A 12,956-nucleotide genomic window follows, 5' to 3' on the forward strand; every position below is an offset into this window, starting at 1 on the left:
GTTAACGCCGTTAATATCGCGTTTAACTGACAGCACTAGTTTTTATATTTAAGATCAAGTAGACGCACTTCAGTCCCTGTTCGGGCGCCAATTTTCGTCTGTAACCAATAAACAGAATTTGCTCGGGTTGTGATAGCAGTTTACTATCGATCCAGTTTTTATTTAACATTTGCTGGACTGAAATGCATCTTTCTTAATCACAATGTATGTCAGGAAAACCATGAAACACAATACCTTAAATCACATGGAAATGTGATAGTATTTTAGTTAACCTTATAATATGAAAATAGATATATAAAATATATTTCACCTTTTAAGGGAGTTAAACCAAATATTCAATTGTCTCAAAAACAAACCTGTTCAGTAAAATAAACCTGACGAGATGTTACTCGTTCTCTTAATTGTCTCTTTCTCTCTCAGTCCATAAACAAAATAAATACCGAACGGTCCGAACGGTCTTCTATCTCTCACTCCATGGAACAAAACAAAAGAAAAATACCGAGCGGTCTTCTTATCCAAAAATAGAATACATCTTGAAGTGTCCTTGTATTGTCTTTAGCAACAAGAAAAAAAAAAGTAATCAAATAAAGTAAGGTGCTGGCCAGCAATAATATTATAGAGCTCTATATGTGTGTGGTGGTTTGATTAGTTTTGCCTGCAATCCTCGGGGATATTCAGAAGATGGCGACGGCTCCTCACAAGCTCACGAGCCACTGGAAAAGCACTCAGGAAACAGCGGCAGCGTTTCATCAATGTTCATTCACTCGGCGGAGTTCCTTACTAACGGTCTTCTTATGGGTAAACTTCGCCGATGGCTTCCGGCTTATTATCAAAAGCAAACCGAGTATTTCGTACGGTAAATATTACACTTAAAAATACTCTTAACAAGTTTAAACTCCGAAAATAAACAGCAGGAGAATCACAGCTTGACCACACATTGCTTGCATGCATTGAGAAGAGAACTACCCGCGAAAACACATCTCCAAGGTAACAATAACACACACCGTAAAACAGCAGTCGTAAAGCTGCCACAACATAAAGTGGTCGTAACCCTTAAAGAGACACACACCAAAAACAGTGATATTACAGAAAAGCATTAACTGACTGAAAATATATCTGGGTTACAGAAGCATACCTCCCATGAGCATATGATTTACCTAAAGAACACCATATTTTTCCTTGCGGAGGACCAGGAAATTTCAAGCAGTACGCGCCATCTAGTGGAAGGAGTCGGTTACGTCCCGGCTCTCTGATTGGACAACGGACGATAACGTGTTAGTGCGGGAAGCTTTGATCTTCGTGGGTGGTCCAACCTGGATTAAAAAAACAATGCCACGGCGCGCAGTAGTAGTTCATTCAGAAACACAAACTAACTACAAAGCCTGTTACTAGAACACATGCGTATTTTGACTTGGGTTTTTGTAGACATGCCTACAAACGCTTACACTAACTACTTCAGGATGCATTCGAAACAGAATAAAATGTACTTGTTAATGGTTTTCAGCTCATACAGTATTCCGATAAGTAAAAACAGAAATGTATGTAACTGTTTAACGAGGTACAGACGTTTAACACAGAGAAATACCGTTAGCAGCTGCAATGTGTGTATGAATACAAGGCTATTCCCACCGGCGACCACCCACACACCGAGGGAGTCTGCGAGGAGAGGGAGTCGGAGCTGAGGTGGGAGGAGGACGCCATTGCAGCCGCAGCTGGCCGTGTGTGATCCGGCTGAGCGAAGGGGCAAAAACGTTACCAAACTTAAAAATGTCGAGGGGCTTTTAGAGTGCCATTCCCCCGGGTTCAGTGCTCAGTTACGGGGTTATTACAGCGTTGATACGGACTTTTACGATGGACAGTGTGCGTTTTGAAGGGGAGAAAATGTGGAGCCACAGCGACGAAACAAAACAGGTAAAGAAGGATAGTTACTCTGGTTTCGGGGAGACAATGGGAGAAAGTTTTGGCCAACCTTGGCTAACTAACGGTATGTTTAGCTACGTTACTGCTAACGAGCGGAAACTAGTGGCAGTCATTGCTTCACCCTCCTTATACTTTTACAAAGTTTACGTTTGGCAGCATTGAACTGTACCCAAACCTAGATTTATTTATTTAAGGTCAATGTTCTCTTGTATTGACATTTTAACTCTCCCAAAAAGTGAACTTTTAACGAGTGAGAGAACCAACATACTCTGCTGCAAAATAGTGTTAACTAACCAAGCTAACGTAGTTCTGATTACACTTTTCCACCCAAGTTTATTTGACGAAAACTTGAAGTGTAGGATGTAGGTTGATGATAGCCTATTAGTGAGGCTTTAGCCTGAAGGCTTTTGAGTTTGTTGTAACGTTCAACTTGTAAATAATGGCTCAGTTACATCATGACTGCTTATGCTTCTCAAGATGGTAAAGAAAAGTGGTTGCAAAAGTACCAATGATGTAAAAAAAAAAAAAAAAAAAAAAAACTCCTGCGTATTTAAACTTAATAAGGAACGTTATATGTGTCATTTGTTGCTAATTGCTTCATTATTTCTTATTCGACAATTAATACAGCTGTAGATGTGAATTAAAGATGTAAATGTTGTTGCTGGTTGAGTTGCAGTTAAATTACAACTTTGTATACTGTTGTAGGCATGGGCAGATCTGAACATTCAAAGTCATGATTATCCTGCTAAATCATCCTGATTCTAAATATCCATTCAATTCTTAAAAGTAGCTCTTAAATTCTCTTGAATAACCTTTTCTTTACATTACTTTTCTGTTTAAATTTTTTTTTAATTGAAAGAAAAAATAATTTGTGCTCTTGATATCTATACGCAATATCTTTACATCACTTTTCAAGAAACAAATATTTTTATTGCATCAGTGATAGGACATCTTTTTAATGAGAACATTTTCTCTTTTATAGGGGATACAATGGGCAAGCCGATCCTTCAGTCATGGTGACACGTTTAGGACTAATGACTGGAAAGATGCAGCGCCACCTTAGGGCAATTCAAAATAGACCAGGAAATCCAATATAGGACATTACGATAGCAAGCTACGCAGCTTCAATCAACATATTGTGGGTGTGATTTATCCCAATTTGAAATAAAATCGTATAACGTCCATCCCTATTGTTGGATTGTTTAATTTAATGCGAAAAGATAATATCTTAACCTATATAGTATGCTTTCAATGTAATGTGCCAATCTGCATAGTAACTTAAGCTGCCAGTAGAGGTACAATGTCTTGCATTTCTTACAACAAGCTGTTAAACCCCCTTGGGTTATGGGATATTGTAACTGGCCAAGAAAAAAAACCCTAGCTTTTCTTGATGAAGTCCTTGTTCATAATTCCTATCTTTTTCTTTTCGTCCTACAGTCTCCTACCATTCCTTCGCTGGCCAGTCGATTGCCATGAACACGAGTAGGAACTGCACGGCGGTGGGGAATGGCGGGGGTCTGGCGGCCCTGGAGTCAGTCTCCATCTTGACCATCACGCTGCTGGCCTGCCTAGGGAACCTCTTGATAGTGGTGACCCTCTATCGCAGGCCCTATCTGCTCACACCCAGCAACAAGATGGTGTTCAGCCTGACCCTGTCCAACCTGCTGCTGTCCATGCTGGTGCTGCCGTTTGTGGCCGTGAGCTCTGCGCGGAGGGAGTGGGTGTTTGGTGTGGTGTGGTGTAACTTCACTGCCCTGCTCTACCTGCTCATCAGCTCCGCCAGCATGCTCACCCTAGGGGCTATTGCCATCGACAGGTCGGTGCTGGATAAATGGTTGTGGTCATAACTTATGCACAGACTTGGATCATTCCTGTATATAGTCATATTGGTGACTGTTATTTCTTTAAACCTGCATTAATTGATTTTGTTAGGCCACTTCTGGGGGAGCAGGGAGCAGTGCAACAAGCTGTAAACACAATAATTACATATAATCACAGTCTTAAAGGAGCAGTGTGTAAATGGAAATTGGCGTTTTTCAGAACAGGCTAGGTAGAAATGGAATGTAATATTCAGTTGAAAATAAAAGTAGGTAACACTTTATATTTATGGTACACAGACAGGGTTTTTCCTGGCACAAAAAGGGTGGTAGATGACATTTTTTGTGGTGTCCTAGTATTTCAAGGTCACCACTTAAAAATTGATTGTCTTGATAAAGTGGTGACGTTGACTTGAATTCAATTGTTTGAATAAGACAAACCAGGTCACTGTTACTAGAATTATTTCATCAAACTACCCAAGTGTTTGAATAATTGAAACTGAGTCAGGCCTTCTTGGAAGCAGGTGAATTTACTTGCAAACAGCATACAAGGGTCAAACAACAATGTACCTGGCTTGATACATGGTTGAATACATCGAATGAACAGTGTACAGAGATTATATGCAAGAGAAGTTGGTGTGTGCGCAAACACATACTAAGTTTGGTGTGTCCAGCCCTTGTTTTGCTGGCGAAAGCAGAAATGTTTTCAATTAGGCAGATAACAGGGTATGGGAAATTTAGGGAGTCTTTTCTCCTCAACTACTGTGCATGAATGCGTCATACCTCTGTATGGGCCAAAATCTTCTTCAAGGCTAAACAACAAACTTGTAGCAAAACACTTTGGAGTTCTCAGGTTCTGGGACAAAGTTCAATAGGCAGAAAGCATGTATTGTGCATTAAAATATTATACAATAAAGCAAATTAAATTCTGTTAACATTCCACCCTTTTTATAATATTTAATGCAACTTTTTGCAACACTTCAAAGCAAAAGGGCAAAGCATATGAGTAAATATATTTCAGTCAAGCAGAATAATATCAAGTACATCAACATCACAGTTGTGAAAATGCAAGTGTGTGTACTGGTGCAACAGTCTATGTACAGTTTCAGAGAGGACAGTTTTTTGCAGAAGCCAGGGAACAGGAACCTAGGTCGTCTTGATGGTCAACAAGTCCTTTTGTGGCATTTTGACGCAAAGTGTCCTTCATATCACAGTCACTGGGGGAATGGTTATGTAGGATATTACCATAACCGATTCAGATTGTTCCTCAGTGTCCAATTGTCCTTATTGAAGAATGGTCAGCTTCGTCTTCTCCTTGCATCTGAAACAGAATGAATTTGAGCAGTAACATGTTCTCAAAAGAAATGCTCATCATTCTGCCAGGGTTGTTTCTAAAATATCATCCTATCCATTTTGCTTGCTTTAGATGTCACAATTAACGCACAACAACATTTTAGGATAGGTTTGATTTCATTCTTCCACATGGTTGTCTGTGTTTGGGCAGCATTCAAGCACACACATTGTCTGTGTCTGGGCTCAGTTACACACACACAGTCAGTGAGACAGGCCCTCCCTTTTCTGCATGGGACTGAATCACACACACACCACATTCCTGAGAAGCTCTCTACTTCTCCAAATCTGACATGGTGTTATAGTTTGTTCTTCAAATAACAAAAGTTAACATGTAGGTTAAGTATAGGTGTCTTTACAGTTAACCAGTTTTTGAATCAATTTATATCAACAATACACATTATGATCATATTTTCAGCATAAAAATCCCCTTTAACTTGTAGTTCAAATCAAAAGCATTGAACAAGTCTTTTCAGTGAACATTTTCATAAAAAGAACACAAAAGGACGCTTTTTTGTAAGTTTATGCTGGAACTTCAAATGATTGACTGCACCTTTAATCTTTAAGGTTCACTATGGGGCTTGGATTTGGCAAGATATTTAGCTCTAAACTTTAAAGCGTTTAGCAATTTAGTCAGAACTCTGGTCATCTTTAGGAGACAAGCATTTTATAACCCATCATAACAGCATAACAATTGTATGCACACTTACTAAACCTTTTATATCTCCCTTCCCCTACATACTTTTTCTTTCTTTATAACATCCATAAACAATCAGTTCCAAACAATCTTTTTCCTCTTACACTTTCAACAACATTCTCTTATTCATCTCTTTGGCCACCACCTTTCTCTTTACTGTTCTCGATGGGGGCTTGGATCAAATGTAAAGTCAGATATTTGATCATATGTAAGAGGGGCAGTTGCTTACAAGTAATTTAATTTTTTTTTAATGTAAAATCTAATCAATTTAACAGGGTGAACACCCCTATTCCCTCCAATTGATTAACAAAATTCACCAATTTAAAACTAGAACACCCTATGTGATGTATTCTAAACAAAACAAATAAATCTACTCTGCAGTTGTAGACTATTGACAAACATAACAAAACAAAACAAATAAACAACCTGTCATAGACTAACTCCCTGGAGCAGTACTATATCCCCAGGCTAAGTAACAACAAGTAGCCAGATATCAATTTGTTTCCATAAAACCTTCCCGAATTACAAAGAACTCTCAGTTTAATGGAACAAACTATATCCGTCAGAATAAAGGGACCACCCTCGACCCCACACTAATGATCATTCTAATTACGTACGTGAGACTTTTGTTTTTGACAGTGTAAATTCTCAAACACCAAAGGCTGAGATAGGTTTGTCTCTAGTGCATCTCCCCAAACACTACAGGTTGAGATAGGTTTGTCTCTAGTGCATCTCCCCAAACACTACAGGTTGAAATATTTTTCTCTTTAGTGCATTTTCCCAAACACTACGATCAGTTATTCTCCCTTACGGTAAAACCATGAGAAATACTGCTTCATAAACTAGTTTATCTACCTAATACATAAAACAAAGGAATTCCTAATTCCTGGACAAAACAAAATCAGCTGTTTATATTCACCTGATTTCAAGAAAGCCTCGACTCGCTCAGGCTCTGGATTCCGTCACCCCTCTCCGTCCAAGTCGAGTCTGCTGACAGCCTCTTTTGTAGCAATGTTCACTGGAGGTCTTTTGTCGAGAGTCGTAGACTCCCCCGTCGTCACGGTGCAGGCTCGTCTTGTCCAGAGAAGAAGATGTTGGATCCGGCTCGAAGGACCATTTGTTACTAGAATTATTTCATCAAACTACCCAAGTGTTTGAATAATTGAAACTGAGTCAGGCCTTCTTGGAAGCAGGTGAATTTACTTGCAAACAGCATACAAGGGTCAAACAACAATGTACCTGGCTTGATACATGGTTGAATACATCGAATGAACAGTGTACAGAGATTATATGCAAGAGAAGTTGGTGTGTGCGCAAACACATACTAAGTTTGGTGTGTCCAGCCCTTGTTTTGCTGGCGAAAGCAGAAATGTTTTCAATTAGGCAGATAACAGGGTATGGGAAATTTAGGGAGTCTTTTCTCCTCAACTACTGTGCATGAATGCGTCATACCTCTGTATGGGCCAAAATCTTCTTCAAGGCTAAACAACAAACTTGTAGCAAAACACTTTGGAGTTCTCAGGTTCTGGGACAAAGTTCAATAGGCAGAAAGCATGTATTGTGCATTAAAATATTATACAATAAAGCAAATTAAATTCTGTTAACAGTCACCACTTTATTTGAAGGGCAACAAACATGATGAAGTCATGAAAAAATAAATGAATGCTTAGTTCATCATGATTTCAACACTTGGTATTTAAAAAAAACACGGACTAGTCAGACATGATCATCAGTAATAACTCAAAGATAATGATGACTGATGTACCTTAGCTGATGCATTAATTAATGTTCCTGTGTTAAATCATGCATGAGATACCATACATAGATCATAGTGAATTACACATAGTTCATTAAGTACTACAGGCATTTTCATGTATTCATTTAGACACAAATTCATGATGATTATTATAAAGTGAAAAGTTGTTTATTTTATTACCATAGAATGAGCATTTTATATCTACATAGGAGGAGGGATCACGTTGCCATTTTGCACTGCCATGTTCCTACAATAGCACAGAACAGACTGATTTAACGGCCTTAGACATTTTTACATATAGTGGGTGCCCACCAGAAATGCACCTTTTTCGAAGAAGAAGAATAAGTACCATAGAATAAATAACTAAATACATCTTCACCCAATCACTTCATATTGTGGAAAGACTTGAGGCAGTGGTGGAGGATGGCATGTTTAGTAAATAGCTTCTTGTCCTTGAAGGCCACCGTATCTTCTGTACATTTTCAGAACAGAAGCGGTAGAGATGGAGCTCTACAATCTAGAACTTTCACCACTAGATTTTCCTACAATACAGCTTTATTACACACTGTACCTTTAAGTTGACGTGGCAACAGTGAATGCAACATAAGCATTCATTTGAAGAAACAAAAACAAAAGTAAAGTTGCCAGAACTATGAGCTGAATAAAGCTCTGTATGAAGAGAACTTCAGAGTTGGGTGATCATTCTCTGCTGTTTTCATCACTATGAGGGACACCTAACAGTATGAATGAACTGAAACTTAAATTAGATTTGTTGGTACTGGGCAACTACCACATGTTATTATAAAGTTTGAGAAATGGGCAAGACATTGCTGAGAAGGAATGTTTGAATTCTTAAATTGAACATTCGTTCCATCGTAATTGAATAAGTCATGTGCCACCAGAATTTTAGAGAAAAAGAGCCACCACTGTTTTCACAAATGTTGCCCTGTGCTTGCGGTCGGTGTAGTAGTTTTTCAAGAGTACTGATGGAATGAGAAGAAACCAGGTTATATGTCACAGTTAAACAAAAAAGTAAAAAGATATACATGTTGTGTAATTCCCCATGCAGTGAAATTGACAGTTAACAAAACTGTTAACAAAACTGGTTTGTGGAAGAAACAAACGCAAACTTGAGTAATTCAGTGTTTGGTGCGTTTCCCTTTAAGGTCAGTATTTAGCCTTGTAAATAAGATTGGTTAACCGCACAATAAGTTTCATAGTATTTTTCACAAGATTTTCCCAGCTCAAGTGACAAGCATTATACAGGATTAGACAAATTACCTATACACATCCACTGAAATGAATGCACCATTTATTATTTTTTTATCCATATAAAAATGACAAAAAAAGATTTGACAATGTCCCCTGGGGATTTTATTTAAATGTAAAACACTTCAATTCAATTAATCAATTGATTGAAACATCATCAACAAACTAAATCAGAAGGGAAAATAAATATTAGTTGCAGCCTTAAAATCGAGTTAATGTTTTCTTTTTGTTAAATGCACTCAAGTTTGGTTGGAACTGACATTGAATAACACTCTGGTTAAATTATATTGTTATTCCTGGTGTCAGGGAAACAAAGGGCTGTTAAACATGGCTACTCAGTTATGTTGTAATTTAGCTGTGTGGCATACAGTCCTCACTGTTCTCACTGCTCTACTAATTACCTTCAGTGCCTCTGGGATTTTTTGATTACAGTGCATGTTTTTGTTCTCCTGCCAAGCCTCTCCTTTTTTTTACTCTGTCTGCAGCTTTTCAGAAAAACACTTTGCAGCATTGTTTGGTGGAGCCTTTTAGCCCCCGTATCACTCACTCACATGTTTCTGGACCAGACGGAATCCCCTGAGACCAGCGTTTGAGTTAGTTTTCTTTTCTTTCCCTAACGGTGTTTCTCTTTCTCTCTTTCTCTCTCTCTCTCTCTCTCTCTCTCTCTCTCTCTCTCTCTCTCTCTCTCTCTCTCTCTCTCTCTCTCTCTCTCTCTCATTCCTAACAGGTACTACGCAGTGCTCTACCCAATGATCTACCCCATGAAGATCACAGGAAACCGTGCGGTGGTGGTCATCGCCTACGTGTGGCTTCACGCCCTGGTGGGCTGCCTGCCTCCTCTGTTCGGTTGGTCTTCCTTTGAGTTTGACTGTTTCAAGTGGACCTGTGTGGCCTCCTGGCACAGAGAGCCCAGCTACACGGCCTTCTGGGTAACCTGGTGCACCCTGCCTCCGTTCTTCGTCATGCTGGCCTGTTACGGCTTCATTTTCCGCGTCGCCCGCATGAAAGCCCGCAAGGTGCACTGTGGGACGGTTGTTGTTTCCCACGACGTTTCAAACGGAACCCAGAGCAACGGACGTAAAAACTCAAGCACTTCCAACTCCTCCAACGGAAGCCGGCGGAGCCTGGTGTACGCAGGGAGTCAGTGCAAGGCCTTCGTCACCATCTTGGTGGTGATCGGGACATTCCTGGTGACCTGGGGCCCGTATGTCGGGGTGGTGTGCACCGAGGCTTTGTGGGGACTGGGGAGTGTGTCTCCCGGGCTGGAGACTCTGGTGGCCTGGTTGTCTTTCTGCAGCGCGGTGTGCCACCCGCTCATCTACGGCCTGTGGAATAAGACGGTGAGGAAGGAGCTGCTGGGGATGTGTTTCGGAGATCGCTACTACAGAGAGTCCTTCGCCACGCGACAGAGGACGTCTCGCCTCTTCAGCATCTCCAACAGAATCACAGGTGGGAGATGACAGAGTCTGTATATGGACATGATTCAGAATTAGCTTTATTAGCCTCTCTTTCTTTACACATACAAGGAATTGCATTTTTGTTTCTAGTGGCTCTCTGTGTATAAACACTGTTAAAAGAACAAAGTCACACAAAGACATACAGCCAAGTCAAGCAGGTATATAGCTATTATATATTATTATATTGTGTCTGTACACTTTAAATAAGGATATGATAAAGCAACACTGAAATGAATATTAAATTGGGGCTTTGCATACAGTTGTTTGTTTATACATATGTACAGTTTATACAGTATGTTTGGATTTACATTCCTGTGTTCTTGTGATTGAATGTTTAATCTTATAAGAACTTGCTTGTGTTCTTTGCAGACTTGGGCATGTCCCCACACCTGACAGCCATGCTGGCCGGTGGAGGGCATCTGCTTGCCCCAGGAAGCAGCACAGGAGATACTGGATTCAGTTTCACTCAGGACTCCTGTAAGTTTAATGCATTCAAAGCTGAAGGAAAAAAGAAAACAAACTGTGTTCCAAATTGTTCGCATATCTCTTTTTTCTTTTCTTTTTTTTACTTTACTACTGCAGCCGTCCATAAAAAGTGTGTTGTTTGCATGCTCAATGCATACAATTTTGACATTCTATGTCATAACATTGTGCTTTGAACTTTTGCTGATATATCGGTCACATTGCTGGTTGTTCTCTGTTGGCGGCTCAGTCGGTGATACGTAACAACAAATGATTGTGGGTCAGAACTGCCAAAAAAGCATGCTGGTTTTCTATACCACCAGATGTAGAAGGATTTGACTGCATTTGACCACATGAATTGGGACATCCTAAATCTTTTTCTGTCATACTACATAGCATGGAAGTATGGGTATTGGAAGGCAGGGACACTTCCTTGGTTTATCCTAAACCCATTTTATTTTGTTATTCGACACAGTATCATCATTAAAGGTATCTGTTTAAAGCAGTAACTACACAAAAAAGACCAATATAATTTACCTTTTTATCCAACTGATAAATGATACAAAAAATAAATTGTCATCTTCCACAAGATTTAACACTTTTCCCCCCTGCCATTCCTAAAATTATGAACTTTCTTTGGGTGATAAAACTATGAGTTAACAAATTCATTAACGATCATTTGTTCCACATTTTACTCTGTTTTGAGTTAACCCTGACTCTAACAACCAGGAACTAGTTGTAATATCTGTAGAAGTTGCTTACTGCTTGACTGTTGATGTGAGCCTGAACGTAACACGGAAATAAAGTGATTCATGTGTAAACATGAGGTGTGAGCGGCCCCGGGGACGCTCTTAGCCTAATGCGTCATTCTCCCACAGCTTTGTCCTAGTCAGCCTCACATTCCTGAAACACAGCTCATGCTTTCAGTTTAGGATGACAGTTTGGGCAAGTAATGTCATCTACAAAACAAAGAAATGTCTGATTGTACAAATCATTTGTGTCCTTTGTTATTAAAATGGTTTCTACTTTTAAATTTGGATTTTTCTGCAAAATACTACACTCAATTGACCTGCCCTTTTTTCTCTGTCTCTCTGTGTGTTTAATGTTCAGGTACAGACGTGATGATGCTGGATAACTTCTCTACAGACGGCTGCTCCCTCCTACAGCACCACGGGAATCTGTCCGGGAAGAGGAGAAGCTCGGTCACCTTTGAAGATCAGGTGGAGCAGTCCAAAGGTATGTTGTCGTTGAAAATTAGAAGGAAAGGAGTTCACTTATACTCACTGAGCTGCAAAACAAGATGTGTGCACGGAAACCTTTTTTTTTTTAAAGATATTTTTTGGGCATTTTTATGCTTTATTTGATAGTGCAGAGAGACAGAGGTGAAATGGGGCAGAGAGGGGAGTGACATGCAGAGGACGACCACGGGTGGGAATCGAACCTGGGTCTGCTGCTGGGCCCGGCCAGGGAGGGGGACGCCTTACCAACTGAGCTAAAGGCGCCCCCGTGCACGGAAACCTTTGTCCGAAATATTTAAGCTATTTATTTATCTATTTTTTTTTACTTCTCCTCAGCCGAAAACACGTCCTCGGTTCAAGTCCACGCAGAGGTACACAAGGCCCTCGATACCTTTGCCTCCTGTCTGGCGAAGGCTATCGAGAGCGACGCTAAGCTAACCCTGTTCGGGGAGGGTCTGTCTCTACCGGGGGGACTGTTTACCACCCGGGCAGCAGCAGCACCCAGACCCAGATACCTGGACGGACAGAGACTGAGGCTGCAAAGTATAGATGAAGGCATCGTAAAAGACGACAGAGATGACGAAGAGCAGGAGGTGGAGGATAAACCAGCCTGAATAGAACCCACACACACTCAGTTTATAAGTGACTTTAACGGTTTCACACCTTAAACATTACTATATGTGGCCATTCTGAGTGGTGCTTCACATTTTCTCTGGTGCAGTTGAAATGCTTGAAATGACTAGGAAACATGAAGAGGCACATTATTCATTCCACTATGTTGGACCAAGTGCACACCATTGTTTTTGTATGGATTCATAATCAAATAGGAGCTTTTACTACTGTAACCCAAATTGTCTATTTGTTGTAGTCATTTGTTTAGAACTACTGTATATATTATTTTCGTCCAATAACGTGCCTCATCAGGGCTGGGCAGCATGAAAGAAAATATGGTAGTTTGTTTCTATCTTTCCAAAAGGATATAACTATCCT

General features: G+C 40.1%; 1 protein-coding gene across 1 annotated transcript; it reads left to right on the plus strand.

The window, feature by feature from the left end:
• Nucleotides 1–1,679: 1,679 nt before the first annotated feature.
• Nucleotides 1,680–12,583, plus strand: gpr161b (G protein-coupled receptor 161b). The gene is made up of 6 exons (XM_080037545.1): nt 1,680–1,911; nt 3,358–3,736; nt 9,537–10,258; nt 10,636–10,743; nt 11,839–11,964; nt 12,303–12,583. Exons 2-6 carry the CDS (start codon nt 3,393–3,395, stop codon nt 12,578–12,580), a joined length of 1,578 nt encoding a protein of 525 aa, XP_079893671.1. The 5' UTR covers nt 1,680–1,911; nt 3,358–3,392; the 3' UTR covers nt 12,581–12,583.
• The last annotated feature ends 373 nt before the right edge of the window (nt 12,584–12,956 follow it).

Source organism: Ammodytes marinus (genome assembly GCF_949987685.1).
Source record: "Ammodytes marinus genome assembly, chromosome: 12".
Lineage (NCBI taxonomy): Eukaryota > Metazoa > Chordata > Actinopteri > Uranoscopiformes > Ammodytidae > Ammodytes > Ammodytes marinus.